The sequence below is a fragment of the Caretta caretta genome, chromosome 2 (assembly GCF_965140235.1).
Source record: "Caretta caretta isolate rCarCar2 chromosome 2, rCarCar1.hap1, whole genome shotgun sequence".
In the NCBI taxonomy this organism is placed as follows: domain Eukaryota; kingdom Metazoa; phylum Chordata; order Testudines; family Cheloniidae; genus Caretta; species Caretta caretta.
Window position 1 is genome coordinate 200,590,051 of NC_134207.1, and position 23,732 is coordinate 200,613,782.

Consider the following 23,732-nt stretch of genomic DNA (forward strand, 5'->3'; position numbering starts at 1 on the left):
AGGAAGTTTTAGGAAAGTGTAGGGGACAATTTCCTGGTGCAAGTGCTGGAGGAACCAACTAGGGGCAGAGCTGCTCTTGACCTGCTGCTCACGAACAGGGAAGAATTAGTAGAGGAAGTTAAAGTGGATGGGAACCTGGGAGGCAGTGACCATGAGATGGGTAGAGTTCAGGATTCCGACAAAGGGAAGAAAGGAGAGCAGCAGAATACGGACCCTGGATTTCAGAAAAGCAGACTGACTCCCTCAGGGAACTGATGGGCAGGATCCCCTGGGAGAACAACATGAGGAGGAAAGGAGTCCAGAAGAGAGCTGGCTGTATTTTAAAGAATCCTTATTGATGTTACAGGGACAAACCATCCCGATGTGTAGAAAGAATAGTAAATATGGCAGGTGACCAGCTTGGCTTAACAGTGAAATCCTTGCTGATCTTAAACACAAAAAAGAAGCTTACAAGAAGTGGAAGATTGGACAAATGACCAGGGAGGAGTATAAAATATTGCTCAGGCATGCAGAAGTGAAATCAGGAAGGCCAAATCACACCTGGAGCTGCAGCTAGCAAGAGATGTTACGAGTAACAAGAAGGGTTTCTTCAGGTATGTTAGCAACAAGAAGAAAGTCAAGGAAAGTGTGGGCCCCTTACTGAACGAGGGAGGCAACCTAGTGACAGAGGATGTGGAAAAAGCTAATGTACTCAATGCTTTTTTTGCCTCTGTCTTCACGAACAAGGCTGGCCAGCACAGCATGGGGAGGAGGTGACCAGCCCTCTGTCGAGAAAGAAGTGGTTCGGGACTATTTAGAAAAGCTGGACAAGCACAAGTCCATGGGGCTGGATGCCCTGCATCCAAGAGCGCTAAAGGAGTTGGCGGGTGTGATTGCAGAGCCATTGGCCATTATCTTTGAAAACTCATGGCAATCGGGGGAAGTCCCGGACGACTGGAAAAAGGCTAATGTAGTGCCCATCTTTAAAAAAGGGAAGAAGGAGAATCCTGGGAACTACAGGCCAGTCAGCCTCACCTCAGTCCCTGGAAAAATCATGGAGTAGGTCCTCAAGGAATCAATTCTGAAGCACTTAGAGGAGAGGAAAGTGATCAGGAACAGTCAGCATGGATTCACCAAGGGCAAGTCATGCCTGACTAATCTAATTGCCTTCTATGATGAGAAAACTGGCTCTGTGGATGAGGGGAAAGCGGTGGACATGTTGTTCCTTGACTTTAGCAAAGCTTTTGACACTGTCTCCCACAGTATTCTTGCCAGCAAGTTAAAGAAGTATGGGCTGGTAGAATGGACTATAAGGCAAATAGAAAGTTGGCTAGATTGTCAGGCTCAACGGGTAGTGATCAATGGCTCCATGTCTAGTTGGCAGCTGGTATCAAGTGGAGTGCCCCACGGGTCAGTCCTGGGGCTGGTTTTGTTCAATATCTTCATAAATGATCTGGAGGATGGTGGGGATTGCACCCTCAGCAAGTTTGCAGATGACACTAAACTGGGAGGAGAGGTAGATATGATGCTGCAGGGTAGGGATAGGATACAGAGGGACCTACACAAATTAGAGGACTGGGCCAAAAGAAATCTGATGAGGTTCAACAAGGACAAGTGCAAAGTCCGGACGGAAGCATCCCATGCACTGCTACAGACTAGGGACCGAATGGCTCGGCAGCAGTTCTGCAGAAAAGGACCCAGGGGTTACAGTGGACGAGAAGCTGGATATGAGTCAACAGTGTGCCCTTGTTGCCAAGAAGGCCAATGGCATTTTGGGATGTATAAGAAGGGGTATTGCCAGCAGATCGAGGGACGTGATCGTTCCCCTCTATTCGACATTGGTGAGGCCTCATCTGGAGTACTGTGTCCAGTTTTGGGCCCCACACTACAAGAAGGAAGTGGAAAAATTGGAAAGAGTCCAGCGGAGGGCAACAAAAATGATTAGGGGACTGGAACACATGACTATGAGGAGAGGCTGAGGGAATGGGATTGTTTAGTCTGCGGAAGAGAAGAATGAGGGGGGATTTGATAGCTGCTTTCAACTACCTGAAAGGGGGGTTCCAAAGAGGATGGATCTAGACTATTCTCAGTGGTAGCTGATGATAGAATGAGGAGTAATGGTCTCAAGTTGCAGTGGGGGAGGTTTAGGTTGGATATTAGGAAAAACTTTTTCACAAGGAGGGTGGTGAAACACTGGAATGCGTTACCAAGGGAGGTGGTGGAATCTCCTTCCTTAGGAATTTTTAAGGTCAGGCTTGACAAAGCCCTGGCTGGGATGATTTAGTTGGGGATTGGTCCTGCTTTGAGCAAGGGGTCGGACTAGATGACCTCCTGAGGTCCCTTCCAACCCTGATATTCTATGATTCCATGTTAAACTGAAGCTACTGAAGTTAGACCATTTTTAAAATCAGCAAGTCCAGACAACTTTCAACTAAGCCCTGGTCTACACTAGGACTTTAGATCGAATTTAGCAGCGTTAAATCGATTTAAACCTGCACCCGTCCACACAATGAAGCCCTTTATTTCGACTTAAAGGGCTCTTAAAATCGATTTCCTTACTCCACCCCTGACAAGTGGATTAGCGCTTAAATCGACCTTGCCGGCTCGAATTTGGGGTACTGTGGACACAATTCGATGGTATTGGCCTCCGGGAGCTATCCCAGAGTGCTCCATTCTGACCGCTCTGGACAGCGCTCTCAACTCAGATGCACTGGCCAGGTAGACAGGAAAAGAACCGCGAACTTTTGAATCTCATTTCCTGTTTGGCCAGCGTGGCAAGCTGCAGGTGACCATGCAGAGCTCATCAGCAGAGGTGACCATGATGGAGTCCCAGAATCGCAAAAGAGCTCCAGCATGGACTGAACGGGAGGTACGGGATCTGATCGCTGTTTGGGGAGAGGAATCCGTGCTATCAGAACTCCGTTCCAGTTTTCGAAATGCCAAAACCTTTCTGAAAATCTCCCAGGGCATGAAGGACAGAGGCCATAACAGGGACCCGAAGCAGTGCCGCGTGAAACTGAAGGAGCTGAGGCAAGCCTACCAGAAAACCAGAGAGGCGAACGGCCGCTCTGGGTCAGAGCCCCAAACATGCCGCTTCTATGATGAGCTGCATGCCATTTTAGGGGGTTCAGCCACCACTACCCCAGCCGTGTTGTTTGACTCCTTCAATGGAGATGGAGGCAATACAGAAGTAGGTTTTGGGGACGAAGAAGATGATGAGGAGGAGGTTGTAGATAGCTCACAGCAAGCAAGCGGAGAAACCGGTTTTCCCGACAGCCAGGAACTGTTTCTCACCCTAGACCTGGAGCCAGTACCCCCCGAACCCACCCAAGGCTGCCTCCTGGACTCAGCAGGCGGAGAAGGGACCTCTGGTGAGTGTACCTTTTAAAATGCTATACATGGTTTAAAAGCAAGCATGTGAAAGGATTACTTTGCCCTGGCATTTGCGGTTCTGCCTTTGCAAAAGGTTTCTGGGGAGGGCAGCCTTATTTCGTCCTTCATGGTAGGACACTTTACCACTCCAGGCCAGCAACACGTACTGGGGAATCACTGTAGAACAAAGCATTGCAGTGTATGTTTGCTGGCATTCAACCAAAATCCGTTCACGCGGTGGGAGGAGGCAAAATGCGACCTTGTAACGAAAGCACATGTGCTATGTATGTAATGTTAACTTTCAAGGTTTACCCTGAAAGAGTGTAGCCACTGTTTTATAAAATGTGTCTTTTTAAATACCGCTGTCCCTTTTTTTTTCTCCACCAGCTGCATGTGTTTCAATGATCACAGGATCTTCTCCTTCCCAGAGGCTAGTGAAGCTTAGAAAGAAAAAAAAACGCACTCGCGATGAAATGTTCTCCGAGCTCATGCTGTCCTCCCACACTGACAGAGCACAGACGAATGCGTGGAGGCAAATAATGTCAGAGTGCAGGAAAGCACAAAATGACCGGGAGGAGAGGTGGAGGGCTGAAGAGAGTAAGTGGCGGGCTGAAGAGAGTAAGTGGCGGGCTGAAGACAGGGCTGAAGCTCAAAGGTGGCGGCAGCGTGATGAGAGGAGGCAGGATTCAATGCTGAGGCTGCTGCAGGACCAAACCAGTATGCTCCAGTGTATGGTTGAGCTGCAGCAAAGGCAGCTGGAGCACAGACTGCCACTGCAGCCCCTCTGTAACCAACCGCCCTCCTCCCCAAGTTCCATAGCCTCCACACCCAGACGCCCAAGAACACGGTGGGGAGGCCTCCGGCCAACCAGCCACTCCCCCACAGAGGATTGCCCAAAAAAAAGAAGGCTGTCATTCAATAAATTTTAAAGTTGTAAACTTTTAAAGTGCTGTGCTTAAAGTGCTGTGTGGCATTTTCCTTCCCTCCTCCACCACCCCTCCTGGGATACCTTGGTAGTCATCCCCCTATTTGTGTGATGAATGAATAACGAATGCATGACTGTGAAGCAGCAATGACTTTATTGGCTCTGCAAGCAATGATTAAAGGGAGGAGGGGAGGGTGGTTAGCTTACAGGGAAGTAGAGTGAACCAAGGGGCGGGGGGGTTCATCAAGGAGAAACAAACAGAACTTTTACACCGTAGCCTGGCCAGTCATGAAACTGTTTTTCAAAGCTTCTCTGATGCGTACCGCGCCCTCCTGTGCTCTTCTAACCGCCCTGGTGTCTGGCTGCGCGTAACCAGCAGCCAGGCGATTTGCCTCAACCTCCCACCCCGCCATAAACGTCTCCCCCTTACTCTCACAGATATTGTGGAGCACACAGCAAGCAGTAATAACAGTGGGAATATTGGTTTCGCTGAGGTCTAAGCGAGTCAATAAACTGCGCCAGCGCGCCTTTAAACGTCCAAATGCACATTCTACCACCATTCTGCACTTGCTCAGCCTGTAGTTGAACAGCTCCTGACTACTGTCCAGGCTGCCTGTGTACGGCTTCATGAGCCATGGCATTAAGGGGTAGGCTGGGTCCCCAAGGATACATATAGGCATTTCAACATCCCCAACAGTTATTTTCTGGTCTGGGAATAAAGTCCCTTCCTGCAGCTTTTGAAACAGACCAGAGTTCCTGAAGATGCGAGCATCATGTACCTTTCCCGGCCATCCCACGTTGATGTTGGTGAAACGTCCCTTGTGATCCACCAGAGCTTGCAGCACTATTGAAAAGTACCCCTTGCGGTTTATGTACTCGGCGGCTTGGTGCTCCGGTGCCAAGATAGGGATATGGGTTCCATCTATAGCCCCACCACAGTTAGGGAATCCCATTGCAGCAAAGCCATCCACTATGACCTGCACATTTCCCAGGGTCACTACCCTTGATATCAGCAGATCTTTGATTGCGTGGGCTACTTGCATCACAGCAGCCCCCACAGTAGATTTGCCCACTCCAAATTGATTCCCAACTGACCGGTAGCTGTCTGGCGTTGCAAGCTTCCACAGGGCTATCGCCACTCGCTTCTCAACTGTGAGGGCTGCTCTCATCTTGGTATTCATGCGCTTCAGGACAGGGGAAAGCAAGTCACAAAGTTCCATGAAAGTGCCCTTACGCATGCGAAAGTTTCGTAGCCACTGGGAATCGTCCCAGACCTGCAACACTATGCGGTCCCACCAGTCTGTGCTTGTTTCCCGAGCCCAGAATCGGCGTTCCACAGCATGAACCTGCCCCATTAGCACCATGATGCATGCATTGGCAGGGCCCATGCTTTCAGAGAAATCTGTGTCCATGTCCTGATCACTCACGGGACCGCGCTGACGTCGCCTCCTCGCCCGGTATCGCGTTGCCAGGTTCTGGTGCTGCATATACTGCTGAATAATGCGTGTGGTGGTTAATGTGCTCCTAATTGCCAAAGTGAGCTGAGCGGGCTCCATGCTTGCCGTGGTATGGCGTCCGCACAGAAAAAAGGCGCGGAACGATTGTCTGCCGTTGCTCTGACGGAGGGAGGGGCGACTGACGACACGGCTTACAGGGTTGGCTTCAGGGAGCTAAAATCAACAAAGGGGGTGCCTGTACATCAAGGAGTATTTCAGGCAGGACTGCACGGAGGGTTCCAATAAGAAATGGTGCACCTAAGTTATCGTTGTTATTGGAACAAGGAGGTTAGCCTGGCCTCTGATTGATACATGGCTAGATTTACCTCGCTGCACCTTCTCTGTGAGTGACTGCAGTGTGACCTAGAGGAATGAGTCCCCTAGACAGGGGAGGAGGCAAATGAGTACAAAACAAATCTGGTCTATTTCTTGTTTTGACCCACTCCATCTATCTTTTACATCTTTGGCTGGCAGCAGACGGTGCAGAAGGACTGCATGCCATCCACATCTCATGGCTGCTTGGCAGAAGATGGTACAGTACGCCTGCTAGCCATCCCCATCTCTTGCCTGCCTGGCAGAAGATGGTGCAATACGACTGCTAGCAATCCTCATCTCTTGCCTGCCTGGCAGAAGATGGTACAGTACGACTGCTAGCAGTCCGTATCGCCTGCCTGCTCACCATAAGATGGTTCAATAGGACTGACTGCAGGACTAAAGAGAATGACCTGGTCAAGTCACTCCAAATTTAGTCCCTGCGCCCATGTCTGCCCAGGCGCTCCCAGCCGACGCGGCCAGGAGCACCTCGGACACGATGAGGACGACTACCAGTCGTATTGCACCGTCTGCTGCCAGAAGGCAAGGGGTTGCTGCTACTGTGCAGCAAAGCCGTACCGCGTCTGCCAGCACCCAGGAGACATAGGGTGACGGTTACCTGAGCGGGCTCCATGCTTGCTGTGGTATGGCGTCTGCACAGGTAACTCAGGAAAAAAGGCGCGAAATGATTGTCTGCCCTTGCTTTCACGGAGGGAGGGAGGGAACGGGGGCCTGACGACACGTACCCAGAACCACCCGCGACAATGTTTTAGCCCCATCAGAGCGCTCCATTGTGACTGCTCTGGACAGCACTCTCAGATGCCCGATTGTTTGCCATTGCTCTGACGTTGGGAGGGGCGCTTACAGGGTTGGCTTCAGGGAGCTAAAATCAACAAAGGGGGTGGCTTTACATCAAGGAGTATTTCAGGCAGGACTTCACAGAGGGTTCCAATAAGAAATGGTGCACCTAAGTTATTGTCCTTATTGGAGCAAGAAGGTTAGCCTGGCCTCTGATTGATACATGGCTAGATTTACCTCGCTGCACCTTGACTGCAGTGTGATCTAGAAGAATGAGTCCCCTAGACAGGGGAGGGGGGGGAAGCAAATGAGTACAAAACAAATCTGGTCTATTTCTTGTTTTGACCCACTCCATCTATCTTTTACATCTTTGGCTGGCAGCAGACGGACTGCATGCCATCCACATCTCATGACTGCTCGGCAGAAGATGGTACAGCACGACTGCTAGCAGTCCGTATCGCCTGCCCGCTCACCATAAGACGGTTCAATAGGACTGACTGCAGGACTAAAGAGAATGACCTGGTCAAGTCACTCCAAATTTAGTCCCTGTGCCCATGTCTGCCCAGGCGCTCCTGATCGACCTCACAGAGGCGACCAGGAGCACCTCAGACATGACGATGACGGCTACCAGTCGTACTGTACCGTCTGCTGCCACAAGGCAAGGGGTTGCTGCTACTGTGTAGCAATGCCGTACCGCGTCTGCCAGCACCCAGGAGACATAGGGTGACGGTTACCTGAGCGGGCTCCATGCTTGCCATGGTATGGCGTCTGCACAGGTAACTCAGGAAAAAAGGCGCGAAATGATTGTCTGCCCTTGCTTTCACGGGGGGAGGGAGGGAACGGGAGGCTGACGATATGTACCCAGAACCACCCGCGACAATGTTTTAGCCCCATCAGGCATTGGGATCTCAACCCAGAATTCCAATGGGCAGCGGAGACTGCGGGAACTGTGGGATAGCTACCCACAGTGCAACGCTCCGGAAGTCGACGCTTGCCTCGGTACTGTGGAAGCGCTCCGCCGAGTTAATGCACTTAATGCACTTAGAGCATTTACTGTGGGGACACACACACTCGAATTTATAAAACCGATTTCTAAAAAACCGACTTCTATAAATTCGACCTTATTCCGTAGTGTAGACATACCCTAAGAGTTTTAAAGTGCTGGATGAGGAGCTTGCTGGACCATTAATGTTGATTTTCAAGTCTTGGAACACTCAGGAAGTTCCAGAAGACTGGAAGAAAGCTAATATTGTGCCATTTTTTAAAATGAGTGAACAGGATGACCAAGATAATTACAGGCCTGTATGCCTGACATCGATCCCAGGAAAAATGGGACCTGATTAATAAAGAACTAAAAGAGGGTAATGTAATTAATATAAATCAACATGGGTTTATGAAAAATAGATCACTGATAACTTTTGCAGATGACAAAAACTGGGGGAAATGGTAAATAACAAAGATGTCATTGATTCAGAGCGATCTAGATCGCTTGGTAAACTGGTCACAAGCCAACAATATGCATTTCAATAGGGCTAAATGTAAATATCTAGGAACAAAGAATCTAGGCCATACTTACACAATTGGAGACTCTAACCTGGGAAGCAGTGACTCTGAAAAAGATTTGGGGGCAGTGGTTGATAATCAGTTGAACATGGGCTCCCAATATGACACTGTGAACAAAAGAGCTAACAAGATCCTGAGATGCATAAACGGGAAACTTGAGTAGGAGCAGAAAAGTTAATTTATCTCTATTCTTGGCACTGGTATAACTGCTGCTGGAATACAATGTCTAGTTCTGGCGACCACAATTCAAGAAGGCTGTGGATAAATTGGAGAGGGTTCAGAGAATAGCCATGAGAACAATGAAAGGATTACCAAATATGCCTTATAGTGCTGACTCAAAGATCTCAATCTATTTAGATTAAACAAAAAGAAGGTTGGGGGGTGACTTGATTACAGTCTGTAAGTATCTACACAGGGAACAAATATTTAATAATGGGTTCTTCAAGCTAGCAAAGAAACGTATAACCGTCCAACAGCTGGAAGCTAGACAAATTCAAACTGGAAATAAGGCATAAACTTAACAGGTGAGTAAGTAATCACTGGAACAATTTAGTAAGAGTCCTAGTGGACTCTCCATCACTGACAATTTTTCAGTCAAGACTGGATATTTTTCTAAACCATGTGCACTCGAATTATTTTGGGGAAGTTCTATGACGTATTATACAAGAGGTCAGACTAGATAATCATAATGGTCCCCTCTGGCCTTGGAATCTATGAAGGTTTAAAGTAGATATACATTTTAATAAGTACACATTTAGGGTTTTAACTCAATTGTTTTGAAATAGAAAGCATTTATCCAGTAGGCTGCATAGCAAGTTAGTTTAAAGCACAGCCCATAAAATACTGGAAAGCTTAAAAACGATGACAAGGGAAAACAGAAAAAGGACAGGAGACAAAATGTATAGGAAAATGAAGGGATTGTGACATGCACAAGCACAGTTGTCATAAGGGGTCACTGCAGAGTGGGGAAAATTAAGGGATACTGAACCGATTTAAATGGGAAATTGTTGAGCACTGGTTCCCAAACTGTGGTCCACAGAGAGTCAGCTAGTGACTTTGTGCTGGATGGCTCCTCCTTGTTTCCAGCTACTAAATTCAAATGGAAAAAAGCTAAAAATACAATACTTTCCTAATATTACTTTTCCATGTAAGCAACAGCTGTACTTGCCACAGAGATGTTATTCTATTGCCAGGTGGAGAGGGAGGTGGTCTACATGATCAGGAATAGGTAAGAGATGTTCCATGAGACACTATCCTACTAAGAGAAGGTCCAAACTATGTAAAAATTAGAGAAGGTAGGATTTCATTTTTATTTATCTATATATCTGTTGTATAGTAAAACAATCTTAAATTTAACGTATGAGAAGTTTGAGCACTTCCCTAGCTTGTTACAATATCTATTGCAGGCAGCATCACCAGCAATTAAGATATATCTTTGGGGAAAAAATATAGCCTAATTGTAGAGATACACCCTCCACCCCCATCTTTGCCTTTTTTTTTTTTAAGTATTAAAACCTTTTAATGCAATCTTAAAAGTGTTTAGGCCTCTAAAATACAGAGATCCATATTCTCTCTGTTCTACTTACAGTAACTTGCCTTGATAGTAATGCAGTCTGCACAATGATCAAGGGCCCAAAAGAAACTTTTAGTTGTTGGTATTGACAAGGCAATACACCAGATTCTTCATGAGGTACTGTTCTTTGTAAATGGTAATGGCACACTTTCCCCTCCCCGCAACCCCTCCAACTTGGCTTCTGCTACTACCCACGACATTTGGTATATTACACACACGTAGGGCATGATCCAAAGTTTATTACTGTGAGTGGGATTCTTTCCATACGACTGAACCAAAGCCCACTGAATACAGAATACACTAATACCTACTAAAGCACGGAACTTAGGTTTCGTATACTCCTAAATCCACCTTTACAGGATCTCTGAAATCCATTGCTTATTTGTCTAATGTGTATATGCAAAAGCTTATCTATATCCATGTTCTCACCAGCACAGTTCTCACCAACATAAAAAGAACTTTTGCCCTGGGTAAGGACTGCTGGGTAGATCACACCATAACATCATTCCATGTAAAAAATCTAATAAAATTTTAAATTTGTAAGTGCTCACAAGCAGTAATCACACAAAATAACTCATTTTAAATTTCTTGTTGCTAAAATAGCCAAAGGCCACAGTAGTCTATATACTGTGGAATTTCAATTTTGAAAGCAATTTTCTGTACTTCTGTGACTCAAAGCTATCTGAAATCACTAGCTCCTATTGGTCTCAGATTTTCATATGCACAAAACTACTGACTACATTTCAGTTTTTGAAAGAAATGTTTCAAGTTGCCACAGTGATTGTCTGCTAATTATCCAGGCACACACAGGTCAGTAACACGTTTCTTTAAAACAAGCAGATTTTCACAAATATGCTATATAAGTGCTAAGTAAGTTTAAATAAGTTTAGCCTTACAAATAACGAAGTAGTCTTAGCAATTTGGGTGGTACTGCTCCTCCTTCTGAATTAATACTGAGACTCTACCCTACCATAAAAGGGTACTACTGTACTGGAGGGTCTTTGGATGTGACATAAAAATCAAGTGACTATCTGTGGTCAACCAAAGATCCCATGGCATTTCACATATAAATAGGGCTGTCCTATTCCCCACAGATACTAGCCAAATTCCAATTCAGGTAATTTTAGCCTAATGTATCACTATATTTTCAGCTGGATAAAGTATTCTACACTTCGTGATCCAAAGCTATTTGATATGGCTCTCATGCCTTGTTAAGCAATTGACAAGTGTCACTTCACACCTGGCTGCATTTGAATCGGGGGGCGTGTGAAGGGGGGTATTAGAAAAAATAAGAACAGATTTGTACACACATCTATGGCCCAATCTTGCCTTGTGTGTATGTAAAATTCCCATTGAAAAATCAATGGGAGTGTACCTGCATGTGGACTGGAGCCATAATTCGTACAAACAGTTTATTTAAGAAACCTTCTGAGACCCATTTGGAGGAAAACTGATATCTATATCCTATTCAATATTTATCTTTAGCACATGTTCTGTAAGAATGAGCTGAGTTTCTGCAAGAAATCAAGTACTTTAGGATAAGAAATACTCTATTACAACTTATCTTTCTTCCGTCATATTGAGGAATCATCCCTGGTTGGTATATTGATTTCATAATGTTTAAATATAATAGAAAATAAGTAAAGTTTAAGAAAAAAACACTAGACTGTCACCACTGCATAAAACTAAATGAAGTGATTTTTTATGGACTATAAAAATACATTTGCCAACAGTAATGTTACTAAATGATTATCTATCAAGATCACAACATGAAATAATGCTATCTCAAAAACTACATTGAAGGACCAGACACTAAGTTCTTTCATTTTGCAAGACAGATTGAAATCCAATACATGATGGAGGCAATGATACTTTGTCATTAGTCCAACAAATTCAGAGAACAGTAAATCCCCAGTTCACACATTTTCTGTACGAGTTGCTAAAAGAGGTTTCCACTGAGCCCATTAGGGATGACTTTACACTTGCTTTAAAAAAATATTATATATAGCAGTACCTAGTATACTAAAATGATTGCTTTGTTATAAGAGAAAGGATTCAGAAAACTAAAACAAATGTGTCTGTTGTAAAAACTGCAGACTTTTAGATTCAGTTCAAAGTTCTTTCTTCATTTATGCATTTTCGTACAGACTGGAATTTTATATTTACCTCAGCAAATCAGCCCACTAATAAGCATCAGTCATCAACACCTAAGTAAAGGCCTGCCATTTGAAACAGCTTTGATGTGACTGAAGACTCACAGTCATAAGCGTGCAAGAACAGCTTAGTTATTAAAACGTTTTATCTAGCAAAGCAATGTTCATCCTAATTGAGTGAAATACTCTTTTAACACTATTATTGCAAGTCCACTTCCCTGCACAGTGCTTTCATATGTAACTACCTGAATTACATCCTGAGATCCAGCACAACTATATCAAATCTTCTTATAACATTTTCTTACACATATACTTTTGTCAAGCGACTAAAACAATAAAGCCGACTGTCATTTTTACTACCAGTTCCTTAGTTAATTTGATATTGAAATGTACTGGTATTCATTATAAAAACTGCATGCCATCAGCTACTTCTCTCAAACTTTCTTTTTACAACACGATAGAATGGACCTTTCCCCATGCAATGCTGGAAATCAGTTGGCAGAATTGGATTAGAACTATTCATCTGCATTTAGTTTAACTTCCCATTGCAAGAGGTACTATTGCAGGGGCTCCTTTATGTACTGCTGCACAACTCTGGCATAATTCCAATATGACCGATATGTCAAGCTGCCAGATAAGAATTCTGGGGCAGCCATCTGAAAACTACTTCACAAAATGTGAGCTACAAGGTAACAGAGTTTTCTTTGCCTACATCAGTACTAACTTTAAAGCAAGTTTTAACTCACTATAAATAAACATAACTGACAGAAAGGCAAAGCATAAAGTCATAAAAAATTTTTGATAGCCAACTCCACTTCATTAAATTTCCTCTTAATGTCATAACCAATGGCCAGACAAAAAGATCAAGATCTGCAATGTCTGTACTTAACATTTTTCTCAAAGTTATCAATTTGTAAGGAAAAGAGTCACACTAATAACTGTCACCAAAAAGATATTTTCCAGGATTATAAACAAAATGCTACTGATCTGACTTATATCCTATAGCTAATAACTTTGCCTACATTTCATTAGTGCTGTATTTTTAACAAACTTCTCCTGATCACCACCACTATCATTTAAGTGATAACAAACATTTGCATCTACAAACAACAGTATTTATGTCCTTTATGTCAAAAATCATTAAACTAAGTATTCACCTCCAAGGAAAAACTGAAAAATTACCTCTGGTCCTCTATGTAATTTCCATATGCATTTCAAATTAATAAAATCCATGTAAACTTACCTACAGTTTGGAGGAGGGTCTAATGTAATTTCTGCAAGTTCTTTCTGAATTCTTAAGAAAAAAGAAACAGAAGTTATATACAGAAGTATAAAGACAACACTTTCTTAAATGGATTTCCTCCAACTTTATGAAAAATATCTACTGTAGTTAATACTACAATATATAGTTAGTTCTCATCTGTAATGGAAAGTTGATGTCAAAGTTTCATGAAACTGCTTAACAAAATATTTGACAAATTCAGGCTGCAATGTCTTATTTTTATTTTTTGGGTTTTTTTAAGTTTTCAATTTTAAGTTCACCCAGTCCTGTTGGCCTTTTATATGTTTGAACCCAACCAAATGTTCATAAACACTTTTTTGCGTGTGGCACACACAATCTAGTCAGACTCGGCTCGTACATCTTATTTAAAAATTATTACCAGTGTTTTGTCAGAAAGGATGCCGCATGTACCTGCCTCATGAAAGAGCCAGATTATGTCCTCCTGTGGACAGGCCTATTATGGTAAGGCAATGCATACACTGAAAAAACTGACCATATTTTGAAAAATTAAGGGTTGAAAGATACAGACTTCATAGGCTGATTTTCATATGTTTGAGTACCCAGCATCTCTGAAAAGAGACTCAGATAACCCAAGAATTGTGAGAATTCCACACATCTCGGCACATCGTAGGGAGGGCTAGACCCATATGTCATGTCCCAGAACCATTGCACAGCTATCCTCTATGGCATTACATTTCCTCATCCTCCCCACCTGTGCTGGGCCAAACCATCCCTCTTCCCCCAAAGGAATTTAAAAGCATAAAGCAGGAGTTTACACATCAGTTTAGGAATCACCATCAGTTTATGTAAGAAAATTCCTATAGATCTGGCATGGCAGCATGCCATCCATAGAGGCTCTCCAGACCACACACCCTGTAAACCTAGTCACATCCATCCAAAACTGACGACAAAGGCGTTCACACCACATCCTGGAGAGTTTTCTGCAGCATCAAGGGAAAAAAGGAATAATTCAAAATTGCTGAATGCTCTCCCCCCCTTCCAGAGATCTGGGCTAAAGAAGCAGGTATCCATTGCTTTTATCACCTCAATGAAGAAAATTAGAGTGGCCAAATTACCTTTCCCCAGGATACATGCTAAATCTTAGCGACAGAGCTCAAGCGTGGCCTAAGACATATGTGTATCTTGTGTGTAGAATGTGTGGTGGTGGTTTATAACAAGCATGAGTAAAGAAACCGATTTCCCCAAGGCAAACATTCAGGTATATTAGAGCACTTAAGATAAAAATAAGCAATTTATTCTAATTCTAAACATAATATTAAGGTCTAAATGCAGTCCTGGATGTGGAAGATAATCTCAAAGCCCCAGATTCTTAAAGGTATTTAGGCATTGGTGCACTCATCACCACAACTCCTAGGAGCTTTAGTAGCATAAATCTCAAAGCCCCAGATTCTTAAAGGTATTTAGGCATTGGTGCACTCATCACCACAACTCCTAGGAGCTTTAGTAGCATAAATCTTATTTTCAAACTACACGAGTCTAAATTCCATCAGTCAGTGTCTATATCCCTTTTGAAAATGAGATTGAGATTTCTAAAACAGTTAGGCAACGCTCAGCACAGCAATGACTAAATACCTTTTTAAAACTGGGCCAAAACCACTATCAATACTCCCCTTGTTCCATTAAGAATGCATTTTGTGATTCGTTTGTTTGTAGCTTAAGAAGGTAAATGAACCAGCCAAAAATAAAATGCTACCTCCTATATTAGTCCTAGTCTCATACCTTGGGGAAGATGTGCACACGTGTGTGTATGAGGTTGGGGGGAAATTTACAAGATACTTCTGCACAGGGAGAGAAATTAAATATGTTTGATGATTCCAACTGCTAGAGAAGGTAAATACTTCACTATATTGTATATTTCAGTAGAAGGTATCTCAATGAAAAACCACGAATTAATTTTTCTTAACTGATATTTGGGAAAAGGTAATTCGAGAAATGCTAAAAATATCCACTAAAAAAAAGAAAATATGACAAGTTTAAGTGGCTCAACATACCAAACACTACCATTTTTTTAAAAAAAAATATTTGCCGGACATCTCTCCCCTTCTTCCCCCCACCTTTAAGTATTAAAAAAGTGTACTTGTTTTACCTTTATCCCCTCAAAAAAAGTTCCATATTTAAAATATCCTTTTTCCAGTTCAAAAATTATATAAAATGCAAATTTTTTAAGCAAAATGGGAAATTCCCTCATTTAGATCATGTGAACACTTAAGGAACATAGAAATCTCTTTCAGTTTTGTCGTCTTTGGATTTTTCTCTCTGTTAAGTTGTACAGAATGGTTCTGAAAATGCACCACTTCTGGGACTACACTGCGGGGGGGGTGGGGGGGGGATGAACGACGACGACTATTTTTTGGCCCGAGGGCCACATCTAAGAATAGAAATTGTATGGCAGGTCATGAACCCTCACAAAATTGGGGTTGAGGTGTGGGAGGGGGTCAGGGCTCTGGCTGAGGGTGCGGGCTCTGGGGTGGGGCCAGAAATGAGGAGTTCAGAGTGCGGAAGGAGGCTCTGGGCTGGGGGTGCAGGCTCTGGGATGCAGGAGGGTGCTCTGGGCTGGGACAGAGGGCTTCGGAGGGTGGAAAAGGGATCAGGGCTGGGGCTGCAGACTCTGGGGTGGGGAGGAGGGGTTTGGGGTGTAGGAGAGTGCTCCAGGCTGCGATTAAGGGTTTTGGAAAGCAGGAGGGGGATCAGTGGTGGGGTAGGGAGTTGGGGCATGGGGGGAGGCTCAGAGTGCATGCTCCTGGCAGCGCTTACCTCAAGCATCTCCCAGAAGCAGCAGCATGTCCTTTCTCTGACTCCTATGCGGAGGTGCGGCCAGGCGGTTCTGCACGCTGCCCTGTCCAAAGGCCCACTCACGCAGCTCCCATTGGCCACAATTCTCGGCCAATGGGAGCGGCAGGGGCAGCACTTGGGGCAGGGACAACATGCAGAGTGGAGCACCCTGGCTGCTCTTACGCGTAGGAGATGGAGGGGGGCCATGCTGTTGCTTCTGGGAGCTATATGGAGCAGCCCCTGATCCTGCTGGAGCACCAGAGTGGGGCAAGCCCCAGACACCACCACTCAGCGGGAGCTCAAGGGCCAGATTAAAACGGCTGGCAGGCCGTAGTATGCCCACCCTTGGGCTAGAGCCTCACTTTGAACACATATATACAGCAGCTGACACTTCATCATATCATAAGGAGCATGAAACATCAAGAAGAGAATGAGAACGGACATTGCCCCATGTCCTAAACCACAAGTCTTCCATTTTCAGTATCCTTCCACATCTAACCTCCTCTCCCTTCTTTCCAGAAGGGAGAGGGGAAGTTGTGGATGTCTCTCCTGCCCTCACCTCATATCAGGCCCTAGTACAATGATTAGGGTCTTCAGGTTGATGTAGATAGATCTGATTCTTTAAAAGATGCAGTAGGATATACACAGGAATATTTGTCCATAATTGTATTAACTGCTATTTGTTTTGCTTTTTCTGGCCCCTAGACGATAAGCAGAAGCAAGAATTTCATTAGGGATGAGGTGGAGGGAAGAAGTCATAGTACCATGCACCTCTAGCCACAAAAATGAAACTGCAAGCCACTTTGTATTTAAGTCCTGAACATGGGTTACTGTAGCAAGTGGTTGAAACATGAATACGGACTGCATTTGTATTTTATTGTTGAAATTGCATGTAAATGACCAGATCGTGTCCCAAGAGTCCCTATACTGACTGTCTTCTCCATGTAGATCTCCTTTGCTAAACACCAGCCGTGACAGTGCTGCCACTGCCCTGCTGACCATCTCCCTGGTGAGCGCCTTTCACAAACAGGCAATGAAGGGGAGACACACAATTCCTTGTTCAGGAAAAATCCCAGGGAGTTAGTAAAGGATATACAGACTCTAGCGGTATAACCTATTCTGCAGGGACCCTTCAATGGTGGGGAACCCTAGTAGCATGGCTTCAGTGGAGCTATACCACCTGGGAGTGTAGTGGATAATCCAGAGACAGCAGAGAGGCACAGGAACCAACACACAGATTGCTCAAGCCTCTGAAGGATCCCTCAGAAACCACATGGTTTCCTTCCTCCCCTTTGGCAACTATCCCCATGGATTTTGTTGCCAACAGATTTTCTGCCCAAATGTATTTATATTTAGCAATGCCAGCCTATAGAATAAAAAATGAAATTAGTACTATTATGTTACTACTTGACTGGTGAGAGAGAAGCATGCTCCAATAGTCAGAATCCAGGACTGGGCACCAGGAACACTCAATTTGCAAATGTCACACTGATGCTCCTTTTATGGTCTTAGACAATTCAACCTCTCTCTCCGTGCTCCCCCATTTTACAGATGGGGGAAAATACTTATCTACCCTGAAAGGATCAGCTAATCTAGGACAAGCTTTTTCAAAATGAAAAGTGCCATCAAATATTATTAATAAATATGAGGCTGTGGGGAACTACTGCTGTAAGACTAGCAAGATTGCTTGCTGTCACTTGTAAAGTAAGGACTCTGTAGCATTTTTATGAGGAAAAGATTGAGGACTGAATACTCTAGAGGCACTCAGGTCTTACTATTTATTGGCATGTAGTCACTTTTCCTAGAAACTCATTTTGTTGCTTCCATTTTTCTGGGCTTTGTGCCTCCCTTCACATAAACATTAGGCAACCCAAAAACCCAGACTGGAGAAAATTTAGACCACATTTTAAAACAGGGCAAACCCTATTATGTATTTCACTCTTTCAAAAGTTGTGACAGAACAGGGTCCTTGGAAATTGAACTAAGAACAACAGTTTAAGGAGAACAGAATATATTAGGCACACTTATAAATGCCAACTTTAAAAAAAGTCATGAGTTGTTTTCCTTTTTCAGTATTTTGTCGGTCACTTGTGGCTTGTCAAGTACAATATTTGTTGCCAAATTTATTTAAAATACTATTCTATTATGGCACCCCTCTCTGTTATTTAGAAAGGTTATGGATAGCCCACTTCTCTATGGTTGTATTTCAACAAACAAGATATCCATGACTTAGTTTATGTTCCTAATGTTTTAATATCTTTCCAGGAACAAAAGGCTACATAACTCAGTTTCATAAATTCACAGTTCAACACAAAAATTTGCAGACCAAAGACAAAATGACAGGTTTTAAACTAGCAACCTCAAGAGCCCAGCAGAATAATATTTTTATCTGTTAAGCTATTATGCTAACCAAGAACGGATACACTTGTCTCAATCCAAAGGTCGTGCTAAGATTTGCTATTTAAGATATAAGATGCCTCTCTTTTTAAGGACAGCAACTCAATTTCAGGTCTGAACTGTAATTATGATATGCAGTGAGTTTTTCAATCTTGACACGTTAGGTAAGTAAGGTTACTATTTAAGGTGACACACCTTGGGTAAGGCAAATCGAAGGAATGGTACACAATATGACATTTACTGTAAGCTATTACCTGTGTAGCAAGTAACACTAGAAGTATTCACATTGAGGGACACAGCAATATGAAAGGTCGCAATAGCATTCTGCCTTTTTGATGCCATCTAAATCAGTACTTCCACTGATGCGAAAAGCAGAAAGCCTATATTTTTTTAAACAAAATCAGGCCTTAGTTACTGGTTAACATTCGGTCTAAGGAGGCAAAAGGCTACTTGAAATAAAACTCTGTTCTATCCAGGTACTTCTATCACACTAATAGCTATGGTTTCTGGGCATCTTAGATGCCTTATCAGCTGACCCATATATCCCTAACTTATCACTCTTCTACTGGAACCACACAAAGAAACCCACTAAATTGGGGTGAGGAGAAAAGAGAGAAAGAAGGAAAAACAGAAATACAAGTCAACACAAAATGACGACAGAAGAACTCTCATCGAAGTAAGATGAGCATCCTATGACTGCAACATTTGCAATTAAATTAACCACCAAAAACTAAATTAAAAGAACATCGATAATGCTATACAAACTACAAAACTCAGGAATACAGGGAAGCACAAAATGCTTCACACTTCCCTCAAAATAAGCCATTTTAGGGAGCATTAAATTGCTGAGATAGCACCCTACAGAGTATATATATTATAGAACACCTTGGAGCACATTTCACACGTAATTGAACATTTCCTTCTATTGATTTATATAAAACTAATATTGCTGAAGTGACCTTTATAAGTAAAATAAGTAAAATTTTAGAGTCAAATTTATAACCACAAGAAAATTCGTATTACAATTCTTTAGATTTTAATTCTAATCTGAGATACACAGGGTAATTACTCAGGATAACGTATCTAAAATAAGATTGCTACTACACTTCCACGTGCATGAACAGATTTTTCAAGTGTGTGACAATACATGGCTACCAAACTGAGATCAGAATGAAGCCTACAGTCTGTAGACTATAATTTAGCACTTGGAATAAGACTAAACTCCAAGGTTGTATTTGTTTTCCAGTGCTGTCTAATAACTATAATGCATGTAAAAGCTGGATGCTTTAAATTATTCTACTAATTTCAATTGTGTTGATTCCTGAATTATTTTAGCGTTATTAAAAACAGTTACTGGATGAAATTCTGTCCTCCATTATGCAAACATTATTGGGATTTTGGAGTAACAACTGGATTCAGTGGGGTTACATGTATGTAACAGAGCAGAAATTGGTTTCCGCAAAATATTTGTGCAGTCTTTCTTCACAATCAACTGGTAAAACTCACTATTATTTTTGAAGAGGTGAACATTTCAAGTGAACTGCTATACCTCTAATCCTGCAAGTAGTCCTATTAAGTTGTGTTTACAAAAACACACTGTAAGGCAGTGTTTTTCAAAGTTCAGGTCGCGACCCAGTACTGGGTCGCAGCATGTAAGGCACTGGGTCACCTTGCTCAGCACGCAGGGACTCGAGCATCTCTGGTCAGCACTGTCGACCGGGGCATTAAAAGTACTGTTGACGGTGCTGCCCAGCTAACGCAGGCTAGTGTATACCTGTTCCAACACTGAGCTGTGCCCTGGAAGCGGGCAGCAGTGGGGCCACAGGGCTCCATGTGCTGCCCCACCCAAAACATTGGCTCCCCACACCCATTGGCCGGTTCCCAGCCAATGGGGGCGGGGGATGCCTGCAGGCATGAGCTGCTTGCATACCTCTGCCTAGGAGCCGGACCTGCTGCTGGCTGCTTTCGGGGCACAGCAGTCCATGGTGCGAGGACAGGTGGGAAGCCTGCCTCTGCACCCCGGCACCACCGCTGACCGGGAGCCACCAGAGGTAAGTCAGCGCCCCAACCCTGCACTCCAATCCCCTGCCACTGCCCTGAGACCCCCCCCAAAACCCAGAGCCCCTCCTGCACCCAAAACTCCTCATCCCTGGCCCCATCCTGAAGCCTGCACCCCCACCCCAGAGCCCTGACCCCCTCCCACACCCAACCCCCTCCTGCACCGCAACCCCATGCCCCAGCCCTGAGACCCCCCAAACCCAGAGCCTCTCCTGTACCCCAAACCCCTCATCCCCAGCCCCACCCCAGAGCCTGCACCCCAAGCCCAGAGCCCTGACCCCCTCCTGCACCCCAACCCCCTGCCCCAGCCCAGAACCCCCTCCCACACCATGAACCCTCATTCCCGGCCCCACTACGCAGCCCCCACAGCCACATCCCAACCCTCTTCCCCACCCGAGCCCCTCCCACACGCCAAACCCCTCATCCCCAGCTTTGTTGGCTGCGGGCACCACCGATTTTCTTCAACTGGGTCCCCAGAAAAAAAAGTTTGAAAACCACTGCTCTAAGGTGTTTGTCTTAAAATCTCATATTGAGAGGTAAGTACCTTTAAAATTTTATTTTTATTCCAAGCGGTAAATAAAAAGGCAACAGAACCCTATTGGAGTTTACTTTCTTCCCCATATTCTTAAAACATTCCAACTGATTTTCACATATGTTTCAAACAGCCACCTTATCAAGCTAAGAACTTGTATATTAAATTTTCAGCCTAAATAATTCATAAGTGGAGTTACAAGCCCCTGAAAATGGGGTTTGGATAAGAAAGTAGAAACAACTTTAACTGAAGTGACTCTGAAGTTACCAATGTTGATAAGACTAACATCTAAATAAGTCTCTTACTACTTGACAGAATTATTAAACTATACATTTATTTAAACATATCCAAACAATTGTAAGAAGCATAGTTCTTGGAAAACATTTCAACTTTCAGATTCATAATTTTTTTTTAATATTACTATACATGTAAAACTGCTGTTTTACAGTCTGATTGGCAAACATATCTGTCTGCAATTGGAATAATTAGTTTCAGCAGAAACCACAAGCAGATATGATTAAATTTTAAAAGGTTTAAGTAATTTTATCACTGCTAAATGCACGTTAATAAGAGCTCTAAGCTTTGAAGATACAAAACCAAGAATAATAGCGCAACTTCTGACATATCATTAATTTTTTAATACAGTAGTGTCCACAGGCCCCAGCCGGAATCACGGTATCATTGTGCTGGGCTCTGTACAAACACAGGAATATGCAGACCCTATTCTAAAGTGGCTACAAGACACAACAAGTTGATGTAACAATAGGAGATATGTGAGCACAGGCAAGGTTAGAAGCAGTAGCAACTACAGAGACCAGGTATTTGCACAATTTGACAGTTCTAAGTTATTGACAGTCATTCTTCTCCCTTTAGTTATAAAATATAAAAAAGTTAGATATTAGTAATCCCCACTGATCCTCTGCCAACTGATAATGGCTAGATAATCTTCTGTAAGCACCATGGTAGAAGCGGACCTTGAGGAAAGATTTGAAAGGCGGGGAGGGAAGTGGGCATTGGCGCCATAGACTACATAAAGGAAGATTATCCTTGAATAAAATGAAAGCCTGAAGATACACAGGGAAGTGGACAAAATGAGTAATCAATACTGGCATCACTGGCAGGATGGAGAGTGACTCATGAAGATACCAGAGTGGATACGTAGGGAGGTTTAGATCTGTGAGGCTGGTACAAATAAATTATATACTATCAAGTAAAGGTAAAGTAAAAATGTATGAATTAAAATGTACACACACTAGTATTTGCAGCCTATGAATATTTACACACCATATTTACAAGAAACACTAAATGAACACAATGGGGGCCTGATTCTCCTCTCCTTTATACTAGTTTTACAACAGTAACTCCTAATTTAGACTGGTGTAAATTAGTGAAGAATCAGGCTCAGAGTTCTGCATGAGTTAGGTCTGCACATTTGGGTTCTATATAAAACTCTTAAAATTGTTTTGTATTTGGGTTCCCTTTAATAGGTTTTGAACATTGCTGCCTAAAGTAATGCTGATGTGACAGGGCTACACTGTTAATGCAGGCTTCCTTTGCACAATCCATGCATGCCAATGATCCAGTGACTGATGTGACAGAGTGGGGTCACTTAAATAGCTATTCGCCAAATCTACTATTCCTCTCAGGAATGGGAAAAAAAACAAAAACAGAATTAAAACATACCACAGTTTAATGTAATGAAACAAAAACATTTGTTCATTCCATCATTTCTGACTTGACCATCTGGGAGAAGAAAATGCAGTACCTTGTAGTGATAGGTATTACAGTACTCTCCTAGCATGCTGAATTACTGACTTGTCTGAAATGTTTATGGTTAATTAACTCTAAGTTACACTGACAAGTTTCTCTCTCTCACACACACTTCATAAGAATACAAAAAATTGTCCAAGTTATACTAAGAATAAAACAGTGTCAGTTTCTATCATGCAAGCTAATATTAAACCCATGTGAAAACAAACCAGTCTGTCAAAAAATAATTTTTTTTTTTTTTAAAAAGTAGCAGGAGCATACAGGTCACATTGCAACCCCCAATCAAAGAACTAATGTACAAATTCAATCATATTGTAATAACATTAAGAAAATGAATTAGGCTGATGCCCATCCAAAAAAAAAAAAAGCTACGAAGAGCAGGATACCTTTTAGCACTAGTTGATAGTTTAGCAGCTGTTTTGCTGGAGATCTTGCCCTCCTTTTTCTTGGGTTGAACCTGCTCCCTTTCTTGCTCTTGCTGAACACCCTCACGTTGATCTCCATCAGAGCTTCCTCCACTAGTGCTTGGGCTATCATCAACTCTTTGCCCTTCAGTGGACATTTTAGACTCTGGGCTAAAAAACACAAAGACGAGTAAGGAGTCTTTTCTTAAAATGTCTGATAACTTTAGTAACAATACTATGCTTTTTTTTAACTAGAGATATACAGGGTGAAGAAATTACTTGCATAATACTGTACTCTTTATACTGCAGTATTTTAGTCTGCAGT

General features: G+C 43.2%; 1 protein-coding gene across 2 annotated transcripts in view; it reads right to left on the minus strand.

The window, feature by feature from the left end:
- Positions 1–23,732, minus strand: part of LOC125631626 (ubiquitin-conjugating enzyme E2 E2) — a 334,645-nt gene that overhangs the window by 305,134 nt on the left and 5,779 nt on the right. The window contains exons 2-3 of one of the 2 annotated variants that reach the window (XM_048838590.2): positions 23,390–23,578; positions 13,415–13,465 (exon numbers count right to left, since the gene is read on the minus strand). In XM_048838590.2, the coding sequence (XP_048694547.1) occupies positions 13,415–13,465; positions 23,390–23,565 (227 nt within the window). In that variant the 5' untranslated portion in view covers positions 23,566–23,578. The remainder of the gene's footprint in view (positions 1–13,414; positions 13,466–23,389; positions 23,579–23,732) is intronic. The other variant, XM_048838591.2, reaches the window with a different exon arrangement.